The sequence below is a fragment of the Pteropus alecto genome, unplaced genomic scaffold (genome assembly GCF_000325575.1).
Source record: "Pteropus alecto unplaced genomic scaffold, ASM32557v1 scaffold25, whole genome shotgun sequence".
Taxonomy (NCBI): domain Eukaryota; kingdom Metazoa; phylum Chordata; class Mammalia; order Chiroptera; family Pteropodidae; genus Pteropus; species Pteropus alecto.
Window position 1 is genome coordinate 23,070,066 of NW_006441955.1, and position 18,616 is coordinate 23,088,681.

General features: G+C 40.1%; 1 protein-coding gene across 4 annotated transcripts in view; it reads left to right on the plus strand.

The window, feature by feature from the left end:
- ST6GALNAC3 (ST6 N-acetylgalactosaminide alpha-2,6-sialyltransferase 3) overlaps nt 1-18,616 on the plus strand; it is a 486,754-nt gene that overhangs the window by 66,327 nt on the left and 401,811 nt on the right. Inside the window, exon 1 of one of the 4 annotated variants that reach the window (XM_025052098.1) lies at nt 6,989-7,180. The exons of 1 other annotated variant lie outside the window; for it this stretch is intronic. In XM_025052098.1, coding sequence (XP_024907866.1) covers nt 7,148-7,180 — 33 coding nt within the window. In that variant the 5' untranslated portion in view covers nt 6,989-7,147. Of the gene's footprint in view, nt 1-6,988; nt 7,181-18,616 lie in introns of those variants that run through there. 2 more of the 4 variants (XM_025052097.1, XM_025052096.1) reach the window with 2 other exon arrangements.

Sequence of the window (18,616 nt, forward strand, 5' to 3'; positions counted from 1 at the left end):
CACTTGCAATCGAGTGGTTGCCAATGCCTGTCATTCACCTGTTTCTCTCTCCTATGCAAATTCCATCCTCTCCTTCCAATATATAGGGTTTTATTACTTTCCCTCTTGATCAGCATTTCACAAAGTTTGTCTTGCCATGTTTTAATAGGTATGCCACCTCCTCTTGACCCCTAAAACATGGCTCAGGGAAGAGTACAAAATGCTGATTTAGACAGAATTAAACACAGTTCTGTTTGTTGGTTAATCACAGGACAGCTCAGAACATTTAACACGCTGCCAGATGTGGGGTTGGGTTGTCGTGTGCTTCATTCCCACATTTCCACCTCCCACCCCCCGGTAGAACCTTCTTAAGAAGTATCTAGCAAGACCAGTGATGAGTTAAATGCACTCTGTCCTCTCTGCTATCTCTCATGTGTGCCTCTCTCTATCCCGTGCTGTGTCTCATGGTCCTATGTAATGCTACAAATTTAATTTCCTCAAAATCATCTCAAATTTACCACTACCACCAATTGCTGACTTCTACTGATCACTGACTTTTACTGACAAGCCTTTTACAAGCATTTTCTCAGACAAGTTCCCAATAAACCCAAGTTCAAATGCCTTAACCTGATATTCAAGATCACCTTTGTTCTTGGACCAACTGACTTGCAATCACACTTACCCCTTTCTTAGCATTCAATATCCTCCTCTGTGCTTGGTTTTTCTTTATATTCCGTATACCTCTTAATATATCATACCATTTACTTATTGATTTGTTTATTGTCTGTCTTCCCTCAACCAGCACGCAAGCTCCATGTGACTGGCATGTTTGTTTTGTTCATGCTGTACCCCAAGCGCCTGCGACAGTGTCTAGCAAGTAGTGGGTACTCACTGTTTCAAATATGGTTGAATGAATGACTGAGCTGTCTCAACTTCATCTCCTGCTTGTGCTCAGTGTTGATTCTCTCTCTGCTCCTTCCTTGGGTTTGTTCACTCTTTTTTAGCCCTTTGATCTGTCACCGTTTCTCTGCATGCTTCCGAGTCTAACTCTCTAAGTACCATTTCTTCGAAAGTCTTTTCTAATCACAACCCTTCCCTGATTGTCAGAGTCCTTCTCTTTGGAATGTTGTTGTTTATACCTGTCTTATCAGTAAGTGCTTTCTGCCTGGTAGTGAAGCTGCTTTTAAGTTGAAAAAGGATCATGGGGTATCCACGTTTGCCTCTCACATCACTGTGGAATATGCTCAGTAAATTTATAAATAAAGGAAACAAACCCATCATTGTGCTTCCAGGAAAGTAAGCTCCATCATTCTCAGGCTGCACAAAGGGACTGCAGTAGTGCTTTACATGCATCTGTGTCCTCACTTGAGCCCTTGAGATGAATGCTTGATGTCCTCAAGAGGCTATTGATGGGAATTTTTATTTCCCCAAAGTTTGTTTGTTTGTTTGTTTCGGTTTTTTCCAAAAGGCATTTCTTTGGTATGGAACAAAGCTTGGTTTGCAAAAAATTTCAACTGTGCATCACGGCGGGAGAGAATGATCTAAGAATTCAGAGATGAGAGGGTTGTGAGGGGCTTGAGGAGTTTACTCTCTTTTTGAGTTTCATTTTCAGGTCTCATTCTTTTTTTCCCTTTTGGGCAAACAAGTTTCCCAATTTAGGGCACGTCTATTTAAAATCCGCCCCTTCCCCCAATACCTTTATTTCTTTCTCTTTATTATTTGCTTGCTCTCCCTTCCCTCAGAGAGAATTCAGACACTCCCCAAATATATAAACAAATGCTGGGAAACGGCAATGCCCTTTTTTCGCAAAGTACATTTTCTTGGGCAATACCAGGCCCCATGTGTGTTTTAGGGCTGCCGACGCTGGCTTTCCACTGCGCCACAGGAAAGTGTGTCATTCTTTCTCTTCTGCAGCATGTCTCCTGTCCCCAGGAGGCTCAGTGGCAGCCAAGGCATAACTTGTCCTCACTCTCAAAACTCTCTGTAATCCCCCAGGCCCTTTCTAATTAATACTGCTTTTCTGTTTATTCATACATCACCACCTTAAAATTGTTCTATTCTAAAGTGGGGATTAACCAAATGAATAAAAATGTGTGTTTATTTGGGGGTAGGATAGCAAAGGCTTAGAACCAGGCAAACTGTCATCCCCAGATTCTCCCACTTACTAGTTGTGTAACCAAAGTCAATTTCCTTTTCAGTTTCTTCATGTGTGAAATGGGGATAACAATGCCTGACTCATAGTGTTGTGGCAAGAATCAGATCAGAAAGTTCACGTAAAACTTGGAGTGCAGTGTGTGACACCTGGCGATCACTTTCTAAAGGGACAATATTGCAGATGGTGCTCTCTGCTTTTCTGGTGTGTGTGGTCCCAGGGCCCGCATCTTTTTATCCTTGTGTGCCTGACACAGACTGATCAAACCACTTTTGTTTCAAGGACAAGCATGCAGGATTTTGCCTTCACAAGCCATTCGACTAAGTTAAGCGAGGAACAGATCGTGGCTGTCCTCAGTCTGTCATATTCAGACATTTAAAAGAAAAGGCTCATGGGTAAAGAGGATCAAACATACGGTAGCTGAAGGAAACTGGACTTTGGGTGGTGAACACACAATAGAATATACAGATGTCAAATTATAATGTACACCTGAAAATTATATAATTGTATTAATTGATGTTACCCCAGTAAACAATAAAAAAAAGAAAAGAAAAGGCTCATGCATGAAGGTTACGCCGATAGTGCAGTGGCAAGGAGGATGTAGTTCCTTGGGAGTCTGGCATTTCCCGCTAGTCTGTAAGCCAAGGGGGTCCTTTAGGAGTCCCTCGGTAGGTTGGGTGACATTTCCTGGGAGATATGGTGAGATTCCCTGAAGCATGAGGATGGCCTGAGTGTGTACTCTCCAGCCGTGGCGCGAGGAAGAGCTCTGCTCAGAAGAATGGGGGCCTCCTCAGGGTGACACAGGTAAAGCCTGCATATTTCTGGATTCTGCTTCCTCCTCCGCAGGAAGAGGAGACTGAGACTGGGCTAGCTTATCCCTGAGATCGTCTAGCACTGAAGATCCCATTTTCAGTTCCCATTTAAGAGCCTCTTTCTGTTTCCTATAAGGGCATCCTCACCAGTCACCACCCTGGTGGCCTGGATTTTATGTTGAAGGCTTTGGGGTGAAAGGCACAATTCTTTCAAGTCGACCTCAACTTTCCCCTTTGACCCGTTCTCTTGCGTTTCTGCTTAGTTTCTTCTTGAAAGGTGTCAAGCAAAGCCAACGGGGATGAATCAAGTTAACTCTTCTTCTGGCGATGTGAAATTCAGAGTGGGGAGGTTTTGCCATTTCTCTGTCTAGGCAGACTCTGTTCTCTCCTAACTGCTTTTTTCCTTTTGATCGTTCGCATCTCTTGTCCTGGAAAAGTCCTTGAAGTTTTGGCATATTCTCCCTTCATTACATCTTTCCCTTTGAGATCTGAGGTTTTCTGTGGATAGTGCTAATTTCTTGCAACCTGCCGTGGAAAGAAAGCAGTGCTGCTTGAACGAGATCCAGCAGATTCCCTGTGACCGTGGCTTGTGCAAAGTCTAGGCACTGCGAAACACTGCCAGATGCATCGGATCGGTGTGCGCTCACCGCTTGGCTTCTACCTGTTTTATCTGGATGGTGACAATTACAGCACCTCAGACGGGGCATTGAGAGTTCTCCAGAGGTGGTCTAACAGTTGCCTATATGTGCAGCATGCTGGGAGGTACCTATTCCAGCAGATCTTGGCTGTAGGTGAGCCTGTTTCTGACAAGTCAGGGTCTCAGTGGAACTGGGCCTTTTTGCACTTTATACACCAGGCTATAACCATGACTTTTCAACCACTTGGACTCTGAGAAGGAGTGGTTGGGCCTCAAATCTTCAGCCACAACTTGCACTCAGCCTGCTTCAGGCCTACATTCCTGGCGTTTGCACCCCTTTCTAAGCCGTAACACAAAGGGAGCTGGGCACCGAGGAAGTGGAGAGTGGCCCTAAGTTCTGATGCAAAAAGGGGAGATACATTTAGATCATTGCCTTCTGCCTTTGTTGGTGATTCCGTGGCGGAGACTACCAGGAATCAGAAGGAGCCGTCAGAACTGCCTTGAGATATTAGAGGGGAGATATGAAAGTCAGGCTCTCAAAAGTTTACACTTGGGTCTACCCTGGAGAAAATGTCTTCTTTCCTACATCACAAGGAAGGATTAACCACATAAGGGCAGGCCATTTAAAAAGACTTAGTTCCTGATAGAAAGGCATATAACTCCTGTCCTAGTTTGGGTTCCTAGGGACCAGGATTCCAAGGCACCTAGTTTCTGTGACAGATGCTCCCAGAAGCACTGGGGAGGAAGTAAGGAATGAGATGGGGAGGAAGGAAGTCAGCAAAGGGTGTGTTATCAAGCTAGTGATCCCCGTAACTCAATCCCACTGGGAAAGTCTGGGTTATAGTGTAGCACAGGCACCTTCAAGTTATCTTCCCTGAGAGGTGAAGGATCTGCTGGCCAGAAAGCTTCAGGCAGAGTGATGCAGGGGCTGGCAGCTGGAGATCAGGCCTGTGGGCGCTGAAATAATAAATGCCAAAGGAATGCGGTGGACCCAGGCAGCTCTGCTACAGCGAGTATCCCATACCTACCTTCCAAAGGATCCTAGACATTTTTCTCTACAGGGAATGAATCCAAAGCTTAGATGGCACGTGAGCCCCAAGGTTGCTAAGATGCAAGGTTACAAGAATCCAGGTTTCCTGACTCTGGCTCTGGTGCTCTCTCCACTTGGCTACTCAAGGCAGAAATTTAAATTTGTAGTGATTTATGAGCCATACTGCACCTGACTAATGGAACAATATTTCCCTTCCCACTGTGGATTCGTTATTCTTTCCCTGAGTGAAAAATTGTCAAAGAGATTATTAAATCCTCTTTGGGAGCCAGAGAAGAGCAAAAATGGCTGAGTATGTAAATAAAATCTCCCAGGAAGATTATATTTTTGAAGGTATTTATTATTCATGTCTTTTTGTCATTGTCACGTCTTAAGTGTTTACTTGGGCTTCTAGCTTTTTGCTTTTCCAAGGTCATGGCTGATCCTTACTAGAAAAGCCTGACAGCCATCCCCTTAACAATAGCTCATTACTGTCTAGATTATTTAAGACATGGAGGAAATATTTATCACAGAAAAGCAGCTTCTAAGCATGTCCCCCTAGGTGGGATGAGATGTGTGACTTGTGCACATCTCATGTTTGTAGAGGTCCTCTGGATGAAAGGGTCAGGATTATGTATAAAGTACTGTGGTAGGTGAGGATGGGCTCTTTTTTAGATTCTGAAATGCCCACAAGCCTTTGATAATGTTGCAAGTGAAGCATCTATGTGATTCTCAAGGCTGAGCCTGAGGCTTCGACCAGCCTGTGTCAAGGGGGACACATGCTCAGGATGTTGACCATGGCCTGTAGCAGAAACAAAAGATGACAGTGGACTGAAACCATTTAAATTGGAAATAAAATGCCTGTGTGTGACTCTGAACTCATGAAACTAGCTAGAAACATGACAAATTATTCTGAGCTTTGGACAGAGGTTTCTAATCCTGCCCAAAGACCACGTCCACTAGAAACATGGAGAGGTTCCATCAACACTTTCCCTAATACTTAGGTGCATTTTGGCTGTTGAATTATCTCTTCATTTCCTTATTTATCTGAAGCCAAAAGTGTAAGGTCCTATTCTGTGGTCATTCATAAACTTTTGAGAAAGAGATCTTCATACTGGAAAAGCTTGTCTAAATCTTTTTAGGATTTCCAGAAGGGAACTGCTGGGTCTTAAGATAGGCACATCTTTCAAGGTGTTGTATGCATCTGGTCTCCAGAAATGGGGAGAAACCATTTTTATACTCCCCTTCTTAATGATTTCTGGTGTCCGTTCCCTTAGATCTTCTTTAGTAATCGCTGTATTATTCTTTTTCATTTTGCCAATCTGATAGGCGGAAAATGATATAAAATCATTGCCTTAATTTACATTACTTTGAATACTATTGTGAATATTTTCTCCTGTGGCTATTTTTTATGCATGTCATATGAAGTTGCCTGTACTTGAAGGACACTGATAATGCTCTCCTTCCCTGCCCTCCTGTTTCTGCTGCCAGAATAACCTCAATAAGCCAGGTATGCCACGGCTTCTTCTCCAGGGCCTTTGTGTACCTATGGGCGGGCTCATCAGCCCCTGGGGAGATGGACCACCCACTGGAGCTGCTCCCAGCTCAGGGCCTCACCTGCATGTGCATATAAATTAGATGGAATGGCAGCATCCAGCTAACAAACCCACTTAGGGGAGGAGATTTCACTTAGGCATATTCCTCCTTCGCTTCAATAAAACAAGGAATAAGTCCAGGGAAGGGGGTCCACTTCTTCCTCAAGTCAGTCTTTTCTGTGTTTTGTTGTTGTTATAGCTTGTCCTGTGTTACTAACTTTTAAACAAAAACTATATTTTGTTTAAAACAATAAATGTGGCTTTCTTTGAGTGACTTATTTTGCCTTCTAATGAGATGACTTAGAAGCTGTATTCTATATCACGTTAATGACTCTGAGTTCCTTCACTTCTCATTTTCCTCTGTCTGAGGGTGCTCTAGGCTGCTGGGTTTGAGAGAAAGGTCTCGTAAAATAAGGATATCTTCTCCTTTTCGGTGTTTGTCCAAAGGTTGGCCTCTTGGAAATGAACTACTTTTTCTATTTGTTCTTTAAGATTTTTCCTACTGGCTTAATGAGTTGGCTTGGTCTTTGTTGATGATGTGGAGATGTCAGCTCTTTGGTTTGCAGTCAGGGCTGCAATTTTCAATGTTGAGAATGAGCTATAAACCTAGGCAGATGCCGATCAGGAGAGAAGAGAAGCCAGACCTGGCCCAGTCCACCTGAAAATGTGTCTATTCATTTCCCTCAGGAATTTACTTGTGCTGTGTGGATGGACAATTCTCTTGGAACAGCATCAAGATTATGAAAAGGATAAAACGGCGGGAACCTACTGCATGAACTGAACCTGCGGTGACCAGCTCAGTGAGGTGTGGGGCAGAGGTTTACACCCTGTATGCAGGGCCCTGTCTCCACCACTAGAGGGCACTCTCGTCACTGTTTAAGCAATAGTACCCGGGAAACTCGCTTGTTTCTCAGTTGAAGTCTCCAGAAGCTCGCTGCATTTAAGATGCTACTTTGTGTCTCAGTTTCCACTGTCAAGGTCTGTTATGAACCAACACTCTTCAGCCCAGCCAGGCGTGGGGTAGATTAGTGTCTGGAAACCCCTGCTGTAAATTAAGCACAGTCCCTGCTTATTTGTGTTTCATTAATGAAATGTGATTGTAACTCTGGGGCTGTTTTACACTTACAGGAGCAGTATCCACCTTTGAAGAGCTATATGCTCAGTCTGCTCTTCTCCTTTGCCCACTTGGTTTAAAGGTGGCTGCAGCACGGTCATGTTGAGGTCAGGCACCAGATGAGGATTCAATCCATGGTGTTGATCCTGGTCATTCTGGGAGAGAGCTGAGGAGCGTCTGTGGTTGGTGTGGGTCGGCCTGACAGGATATTTCCCATTTAGAGAGGATTTAAAACTTCAAACAAGGGAAATACAAGCCACTCAGTATATCAGGGAATGCTACCGTTTAAGAAGACTACCATTCTGATTTCTGGGGTTTCTAGGTCATCTGGCAGCCACTGTGTAGGGTCATTCTCTTGACCGTTGGTCAGGAGTTCGATTATAAAGCATCTCTTTATTGAAATATTTACATTCCCATACATATTTTTAATTTTTTGGTTAGCTCTCCCAGTTCCTCTGCCTTGGAGAAAGTGTCAGGTGACCTGTCCTTTATCTGTTAATAGGGAAGTGCCTTCTCCCTAGAAAGTCAGCAGTGCTGATTCATAGAGCTACTGGTACCGCTATTTTTGTTGGGGTTACAAGGTTTGCAGTGATTGTTGCTTGGTGACTAGCACAGTGACGACTTATTTTCTGAGCCCGTGAAACTATATTTGCACAGGAAGAATATAAAGAACTCACATAGCAAATCTTTTTTCCCCCTGGGTCCATGAATACTGCTATCACCATCACAATAATTATTATATGATTATTAACTAGCTAATAATTATATAATATTACTGTATGCCAGGCATGGTTATTTTTTTGTTTTTTGTTTTTGTTATAATAAACTTTATGTTTTAGAAAAGTTTTAGCTTTACAAGAAAAACTGAGAAGATAATACAAAGAGTTACCCTATGCCCTACACTCAGTTTCTTCTATTATTAACATCTTACATTAGTATGGCACATTTGTTATATTTAGCGAACCAATATTGATACACTATTGTTAACTAAAGTTCATATTTTATTCAGAATTCCTGAGTTTTGATTTAATGTCACTTTTTTCTGTTCTAGGATCCTGTCAGGGATACCACATTATCTTAGTTGTCATGTCTCCTTAAGATCTTCTTGGCTGTAACAATTTCTCAGATTTTCCTTGTTTTTGATGACCTTGACAGTTGTGAGGAGCACTGGCCAGGTATTTTGTAGACTGTTCCTCTCTTGGAATTTGTCCGAGGTTTTCACATGATTAGAATGGGATCGTGGGTTTTTGAGAGGAAGACCGCAGAGATGAAGGGCCATTCTCATCACATCATATCCAGGATCCACACGGTCAACATGACTTATTAGGGCTGAAGTTGACCTTTATCATCTAGCTGAGGTAGTGTTTGGCAGGTTTTTCCTCTATAACGTTACTATGCCCGTTTCCACACTTTACTCTTGGAAGAAAGTTGCTGTATGCAGTCTGTACTTAAGGAGTGGGGTGTTGCAGTCCACCTCCTCTAGGGCAGAAGATCTACACAAATTCTTTGGGATTCTTTTGCACAGAGAATTTGTTTCTTCCCCTTTATGTATTTATTTAATCATTTATTCATTTATATCAGTATAGACTCGTAGATATTTATTTCATGCTTCAGGTTATAATACTTTATTTTTTGCTCAGATTGTTTCATCTTTGGCCACTGGGAGCTCTTTCAGCTGGCTCTTGGGTCTCTTTACATGCCCCATCATTGTGATTTTGTTGTTGTTGAACACTTCTTTATTTTATGACACCATGACATACTCTGTGCTCATCTTGCACAGCTCTTGCCCTAGTCCTAGAATCAGTCATTTCTTCAAGGAGTCCTAGTCCCTTTATTGAAGTATAGTATTAGAAACTAAGATCTGGGCTCTAGCTGTTTATTGTTTATAGGCTTTCTCAGCAGGGAAATATATATGTGTATACTAATCTGTAACTACATCTACAGTTGACCCTTGAACAACACAAGTTTGAATTGCACAGGTCCAGTTACACGTGAATTTTTTTTTCATAAATACCTGTATTGTTTTGATCCTTGGTGGGAGTCCACAAATGCCGACGGCGCCTCTGTGCATTGATCTATGCTATTTTAAGTAGGGGCCTTGAGCATCCATGAATTTTTGTATCTGCATGAGGGGGAGGGGGTCCTGAAACCAATTCCCTGTGGTTACTGAGGAACAAGTAAATTTTGTGGGAGTCAAAAGTTATACGTGGATTTTCAACTGCTTGAGGGAGGATGTAGCACCCCGAATCTCTGTGTTGTTCAAGGGTCAAAGTTATATGTATAGAAGTTATACAACCTGTGTCTGTGTTAAGCCAAACATGACTTTATACTAACAGCACCAACTCTAATCCATGACCTCATGGATTGTTGTAGCCTCCTCCCCTTGTTTATTTGTAACCTCCTTTCCAACAGTGATAAAGTTGGTTCCCACCATCTGCCATGCATTTACTTAATTGTTCGATTCCAGTACTCATGTATAGCAGTATCAGAATTGTTAAACCATACCGCATGGAAGATAGCTTTATCGGTGAGAGTACCGTGCTTATGTACAGTTCATTTTGCCTTTAGTTTTACAAACTCTACTCACTTCCAAAGTTACTTAGGCAGCACCTCTTTTTCTCCAGCCTTCTTAGTGAGGTTATTTCATACATTTATAATAAGGTTAGATTGCTTGGTCACATTCTGCATTTCATCCTGGGATTCTCCTGACCTTTTAAAATATTTTTTTTTTAAGTTTATGTATGTTAAGTTTCATTCTTTGTGCAATAAATTTCAGTGTGTTTTGACAAATGCATGGTATTATTGTCCACCATTACAGTGTCATACAGAGTAGCTAAAAATTCTCTGTGCTTCATCTATTCACCTACTTAACCCTCCCCTAATCCCCTAATCTCTTTTTAACTGTCTCTCCTCCAGAATGTCATCCATGTGTCTTATCAGACTGGCTTCTTTCACTTAGCAATGTGCGTTAAGATTTATTCATGTATTTTCATGGCTTGATAGCTCATTTTCTTTTATAACTGAATAATATTCCATTGTATGGATATACCCCAGTGTGTTTATTCATTCACCTATTTAAGGACATCTTGTTTGCAATTAAGAATAAAGATGCTATAATATTTGCATGTAGCATTTTGTGTGGACATAGTTCTCAAATCAGTTGAGTAAATACCTAGGAGTGTGATTGCTAAATTGTATGCTAAGACTAGATTTATCTTTGTAAGAAGTTGCCAAACTGTCTTTCTAATTGGCTATACCCAAAGTTATATTTCCCTCCATCACTGTGATAGAAGGACATTTAACTTTGTGTGGCGAATACACAATGCAATATACATATGAACGTATTATTGAATTGTACACTTGAAACCTATATAATTTTGTTAATCAATGTCACCCCAATAATTTAATAAAATTTTTAAAAAAGGGTCTTAAATTGGTTGTACCATTTTGCATTCCTACCAGCAAAGAATGAGAATGCCTGTTCTGTTTCTTCATTAGCAATTGGTATTATCAGCTTTTCTTGGATTTTAGCCATTCTAATAGGTATGTAGTGGTATCCCATTGTTCTTTTACTTATAATTCCCTAAAGAGAAACAGTATTAAACATTTTTTTATATACTTATTTGCCATCTATATGTCTTTTTTGATGAAATTTCTGCTCAGATCTTGGCAAAATTGTACAGCCAATTTGGAAGATAGCTGTTTAAGGACATCTTGGTTGCTTCTGAGTTTTAGTGATAACCATTTGCATGCAGGTTAAGATTTTTGTCCATTTTTAATTGAACTTTCTTATTGTTAGGTTTTATGAGTTATTTGGATACAGGTCTTTTGTCAAATATGTGTTTGTGAATGTCTGCAAATGTCTGTGGCTTAGCTTGTCATTCTTTTAACAGTGTCTTTTGCAGAGCAGAAGTTTTTAATTTTAATAAAGTCCAACTTAAATCATGCTTTTGATGTTGTCTCTAAAAACTCATCTCCAAACCCAAGGTCATCTAGATTTTCTCCTTTGTTCTCTTCTAAAAGTTTTACAGGTTTGTATTTTACATTTAGGTCTATGATTCATTTTAAGTTAATTTTTGTGAGAGATGTAAGATCTGTGTTTAGCTGCTGCTTTTTTTTTTTTTTTTGTATATGGACATCCAATTGTTCTAATACCAGTTATTGAAAACAATATCCTTTCTCCCTTGAATTACCTTTACTCCTTTGTCAAAGGTCTTAACTCTGTGTAGATCAGTTTGTGTTCTCTGTTCTGTTCCATTGATATATGTTCATTCTTTCACCAATATTGTGCTGTTTTGATTACTATAGCTTGATTGTAAATTTTGAAATCAGTGTGATTTCAGGCCATCTTTGTTGTTCTTACTATTCATTGTTTTAGCCTGACCTTTTGTCCAGGCATGCTTTTAAGTCTTCATGTAGATTAACTCACTTAATCCTTGTAGTTATCCATAAGAGTCCCAAAGAAGTTAAGGAACTTGTTCAAAGTCACAGAGCTAGTTAGTGGAGGAGGCAGGATACAGATCTCAGCAGTGTGGCTTCAGAGGCTGGTTCTCAGAAGGTACCCATTTTAAGAATCCTTATTTATTTTTAACAACTTAGTGAAAATATTTCCTGGGCCCATTTTGTTAGGAAATGGGAAGTGAGTGGGGAGTTTTAGAATTTTTGCTGTAGTATCAGAGACATGAGTTGACTGACACCTGGCTTCACCATTTATAAGCCAGGGACCCTGGGCAAACAGGAGTTCTAAAGTCAGAGCCTTCATTTGTAAAATGGGAACATAGTAGACCCCTTTAATGGTATCTTGCTGGCTTACTAAACAATTTCCCTTTACAGCAGTGACGGGGGGACTGTGCAGCGTGGCTCTGCTCTGCAGCTATAGCAACTGATTGAGTCAGGGCAATTAACTTCTCTAGCTTAGGTATTTGAAAACCAGAGAGAGAGAGCCCCTGTGTGTTGACGCAAATTCATGCTTGCAATCTGGTGAGTAGGTTCATCAATGCCTGCTGCTGAAGTTTATGGTGTGTCCCCTTATTACTCTCTAACAGTGCTCCAGAAAGTAGCCAGTGTGTGAACCGTTTATTGCCATTTGGGTCAAGATAAAGGGCTTGCACCAAAATGTAAATCAATGCATTGCTTCCTTCATTGAAAATGTCTTGACACTCAAACATGCACGCACACACAATCAACACGAAGTCAGCTGAAGCAAACAGTATGCTTATTGAAAAAGTTGATGTATATATACACATATATATGTATATATATGTATATACATACAAACATACAAACATATATATGGAAAGAGAGAGAGAGAAGAGAAGAGAAGAGAAGAGAAGAGAAGAGAAGAGAAGAGAAGAGAAGAGAAGAGAAGAGAAGAGAGAAGCTCTTATTTCCTTCTGCGGGATAACAATTTGTGGACCTTCACCCATCCACAACCACAGTTAGAGTAGCATTGCTACATAATCAATTTGTTATTTTTTTTGTCATATATAGGTGATATACTTTAAATAATTTTTTCATCTATGGCCAAGCCTTGCATGCTGAAAACATGGTTTTGTCGACCAATAAAGATCTGAGGCTGTAAGATGAATTAAAAGTTTACTTGGGGTCTTAAAGGATTTGAATCTGGGAGATGCAGATTCAGGGAAAGGCCTGAAATGTGCTCAGGGTAAGACTAAGAAATCCGGAGCTCATAAAGTCAGCAACCACAAGCTGGAACAAAGGAAACTTTTCTTATTGGCTACTTAACATGGTGTGATATCTAATGCAAATAGGATTGGTCAAGTCTGGGTGATGAAATTGAGGTAGGCGTTGTCATGGAAACAAGGTGGAGGGGTGGGACAAGTTCCAGGATGTACTAGGTCAAGTGGGGAAGTCCAAAAGTCTGAACCTTATCTGAGTTTGAAAATGCCTCAGTCTGACTTCCTAATGACCTCCCGACTCCATTTTTCGGTCCCTCGATATTACTGACTCTGTTTTAGATATTTCGGTTCACAGTTTCAACGTTTTTAGAGCTTTCTTTTGCTCTACAAACAAGCCACTTATGTCAAGGACTCTTCTTTTATTTTTTATATTTTTGGAAACTTACGTGACCACTTAACCTTGAGTAATGATTGATAACTCTTTCCATAGAGATGGGGTAGTGACCTACTCTCCAGTATTGTTAAGAGTTAGTTGCCTTTCAGATCTCAGGTTCTCTCCTGTTTCCAGTGCTTGAGTCACGATTCCTTCTCCAAAGTTCTCAGAAGTTAAAGAGGATTGGAGAGGTAATGGAAGTAATGATTTCTCTATTACCTGAGTGTAAAGAGTAAACTGAATCGACTCTTAGCAGTGATGTTATTAAAAGGATTGAAACATAGTTAAAAGGCTCTTAACTAATGGACCTTAAAGATTCTTTGCAGCCCTGAAATTTTTCGGTTTGACGGAGGTCACAGACCTAGTAGGAGCAGAAAGGGGCCAGCATATAGTTCTCTTGACCTTTTGTCTCATTGCTTCCATGCTTACTTCCCAGTCTCCACCCATCAGACCTTTACCAGGAGCTGCAGAACAAATGACAGGTTCCCTAAAAAATGGAACAGATGCTGTGGGTTTTCATTTAGTGATGGGACCTTTGGAGGTTTTTCTCTCTGCTAATGACCGCAGCAGAAAGATGCTTTACATACTGTATTGAGATCTAAATTTATATAGCAGATGGGCTGACATTGATGTTCCAAAGTGCATGTTGGGAAGATAATTCCCCATCTCCTGAGGAAAGAGGTGTCAAGTTCAATTTTACTAAGGAGCTGATCTTTAATTTGGCTCTTCTAACTCTGGCTTGCCCTAGCAATGAGCCACATAATTTGCCTTGAAGGGCCACCTCTTGATTTGGACACAGTCTGTACAGATGCCAGTTTAACATAGGGCCTAATGCAGAGTCGGTGCATTTCTATTGGTTTGCATTTCCTAAATGCTATTTAATGATAACTGTGTCCATTAGTGGTCCAGTTAAATATTATCAGGCTTTCATCAAAAACACTTAACTGAAGATCATACTTGGTCAGGAAAAGTTGTGGAAATTGACATTTGGCCGTTTGGCCAATTGACAGTGCCAAAAACAGTGAGTACTTAGCTTGGGAAACAGGGCCAGAGTAAAAAAACCTTCCCAAAGTGTGCTCCCAAATCCTCTAAAATTCCTTGTGGGTATCTCGTTATCCAAACTCACACCTCATCATGCTGGCTTTGCTGCTCACCAGCTGTGTGGGTGGGCATGTTACTTAGCCTTTCTTGGCCTATTTCTGTTATCTCCAGTAGAAATAGATAATAAATCCAAACCCAATGGCTGATTCCGGCTAAGATAACCCATGTCAGAGACACTCGGCTGCCTGCCTGGCATATTGTAGGTCCTTAATAAGTGTTTAATTTGAATCTTTGCACATCATGACCTATTATAGCCAGCTAAATCTGTACCATGAAAAATCATTTTATTTCTGCCTCCATGCTTTTCCTTATGAACAGGTGGATGGAATGGCCTAATGGTTGACAACATGCCTTTGGTGTCAGGCACATCTGGCTGGCATTTGACTTTTCTGTTGTGTGACATGGATAGGTTAATTGATCTCTTCGAACCTCAGTTTCTTCATTTGGTAAAATGGATGAAATAATGAATGGTACTTACGTTACAATGTAGTAAGGATTAAATGAGGTAAGGCTTGTGAATGCTGTCAAGATAACTATGAGTCAACTTACTAAGCTTTTATTATGGTGAGTCCTGGAGGTAGAATAGTAAGCAAACTGGATAGTCCCCACCATCATGGAATGGCCAGGTCTAACTGATGTACAATTGATCCTTGAATGACACAAATTTGTACTGCGTAGGTTCAACATGCATGTTTTTCAATAAACACAGTCAGCCCTCTGTATCCATGGGTTTCTCATCCATGGATTCACCCAACCACAAATTGAAAACAGTATTTTCAGTCCACAGTTGTGAATCCACAGGTGTGAAGGGCCAACTATAGTTAAGTTTTTAGAGAGTCATACAGTTATACACAGATTTTTGATGGCATGAGGGGTCAGTGCCCCTAACCCCCACGTTGTTCAAGGGTCAACTGTATAACAGTCAGAAACTTTGCAGTAAATAATTACAAATAATTCAGGGGTGTGGAGTACTTAAGAGAAGAATAGAAGTTGTGAGAACATTTAGCCAGGAAACCTCGCAGAGTCTGGGGATCACTTAAGACTTCACAGAGGACATGGTATTGAAGGTCAATGTGAAGGACAAAGTGAAGGTAACCAGAGCCTGGAAAGCATGGGGGACTAGCATGTGTTTAAACTCCAAGGCAGGAGATCGTGTGGTACGTTTTGAAGAGCTGAGAGAAGTCCAGCATGAGCTCAGTAAATGGCAGTTGTTATTATTCTAGATTCCCTCTCAAGCCACTGAACCCTAACTCAAAAATGGAACATCTTCCTTCGGTCTCATTCCTCCCCTTTTTTAATGAAGCTTTCTTTAACCACCTCAGAGCTGATTCTACTCTACTCTAAAAACCTTTAGCATTTTAGTCTGTGCTACATATTTTAACACTTAATTATATGCTTTTAATTTTAAAAAAAATTGCTCTTAAAGTTTATGTACCTTTCTTAATTATTGAGAAAGGCGATTGAAAGTTCCTTGAGGGAAGAGTTCTAATTTTTATATTATCTGAGTCTCCTGCAGTCTAAACACAATGTTGAGTCTGTAATGATCAACACATGTGTAATGCTTATTTGAAATAAGTCGTCTACCTAAAAAATTATAGTGTACCATGGGCCATGCATTAGAGTGGGTGGCGGGCGGTGTGCCTTTTGGATCCAAATGGATGAGTGAACCTTGACTTTGCTGTTTCCTATTCATGTGATCTTAGACAATTTACTCTTTTTGAGCCTCAGTTTTCTTGAATGAAAAATGAGGTAACTCCTATAGAAACTGTAAGACTAATTTAATTTTCTTCAAATTTTAATGTTTCTGAAATCTGGATGTCTTACAGTGAACGATATGTTATAGTTCAGTTGGCAGTGTTTTATTCTTACTTGGTGGTATGTAAAATAATGCTATGTCTTACATTCAGTGACATTTTAGGATTTGATGAAATACAGTAACTGACTTTTTAGGATTGCTATGAAAATTCAAGGTAATGTACTCAATTCATCTGGTATTTACCTGATGTTGTCAAAATAGTTAAAAGGAAGCTGTGCACTGTAAAACCAGTCACGTGACTCAGAACAAGCTTTGCAAGCTGTCAGAGTTAGAAATCATTAGAGCCCATGCTTAAGAAAGCACACAGAAGCTAAAAGCCACCCACCCTTAGCGTTAATCCCTTCAGATGTATTTTGTCAGATTTAACATTGTTAAGGCTCATGGCAGAATGCTCAAGATGTTGGGGTCTTTGGGAAACTCTTCCTCCTCTCTAAATAGCCTTGCTCATTCTCTGATCCAGATTCTGATAAATAAAGTGAAAGAACTGGCAGAGAGGACCAAAATGTCACTAATTCTAGGTTAGAGTATGTGGCTTGTATCTGCGGGTCAGTGGGCTCCCTGGTACTGCATCCAGAATTACCTGTGTAGTCACAGGTATATTGAAAGGGGAAGGAGTGGAGGAGCAAAGAGATCTTGGTGGTCTGTGGACAGTTCACTCCAAGGACAGAGGGGAAGAAGGAGGCTTACAGATCACACAAGTCATTCTCTAGGCCAAGAGAGGAACTACACAGGGCTCTGCCCAACTATAATTTTGGAGTGGGGCAACACCTTGCATAGAATAGGCTTTTAATAAATGATAGCTATTAAAGAAAAACATGACAGATGATCCCAAAGTCAGGAAACACTCTGTTTTTACATTACATGACCACTTAAGTAGATATTTTAAAGTATTTATGTTTATCTGGGTTTCCTAAGCATTGGTTTCACTTTTTAGCCCACCTATCACTTACTTGGTCTGTTATACAATTCACAAATTGATAGATTAAAAAAGATCAATATATCAGCAATTTTTATATACAGTATTAAAATACCTCTAGCCCCTCATAATAGAGTATGGCAAATTTAGGAATTATTCTCATAATCTTAATGATTAAAGAATAGGAGTAAATATATACACTAAGAAGGAGAAAGGATGATGTTAGTCAATGCCAAGGATGATTTTGTGGAATCAGGATGAAAAAATATATTTGATTGAAAAATGTGGGCATCTAGCTCCAAGCCTTAAAAAAATGCTGATAGTAGTAACAAACTGCATTGCTGGGGTGGGGTGGGGTGGGGGGGGTGACAAAAATGCTTAAAACAGAAATTATTTCAAAGGTCTATGTAAAGCCTTGGGTTCTGTAAAGCTCAGTTCATTACTGGCCTGTTTATATCTTCATTGGCCAGGGATTTGGCACGGAAAAAGAGATCCTTGGTGCTGAGAATAAGCCATGAGTGTGGTTTGTGCTATATAGGTTTTAGCTTTGTTTCTGTATCAGACGAGCTAGTTTAATTTACAGATGATTTTGATACACTCAGGACTGTGAATGAGTATTGGCGGGGGTATGGTAAAAGGCAGACAAACCACAGAAGTTCATTTCCTTTTATTGATCTGAGCTCAAAGCATTACTGTTGCATCTTAGAAATTAAAATCCTTGATTCACAGAAGAATAGTCTGGTGCAATCTGGAAAGATGTTTTCATGGTCTCTCAGGAGTAAATAATATGAATTTTTAAACATTACGCAGGAATAATTTACATGATTTTTAGTGTTCCAAAGGCATCAAGATATACAGTGTTTCTAACAGTAGAGAGAACAGTTAAATGTTTTAGAAAAAGCATAAAGGTGAAACTGAATATTGGTAGGAATGTATTTTTCAAGGACTAAGTATTTCTTTTGTTTGTTCTTAACCCAACAGGTATTCACTGAGTTGTGTGTGTGTGTGTGTGTGTGTGTGTGTGTGTGTGTGTGTTGGGGAGAGTGTTATCCCGAATAATAATATATAGAGAATGGCCACAATTTCATACTTTCAAACTCTCCATACTTACAACTGACTTCTATCTCCCATCCCTTCTTGGCATATGGAATATATTTATAGAGCTATTGATATTATTGTTTTTAGTATTCTGCATTAAATATTAAAAAATCTTTTCCTAAGTATAGAATGTTATAGTTAATTAGTACAGAAATCCTAAAAGTCATAGACAAGCACAAAGAAAAAAAATGAAGCTAACCACTATTTACATTTTTGTGTTTTTCTCATTTATTTTTTACATAGATATATTATAAAATTATATATAAGTTACATGTGATTTATATGCAAATGTATATA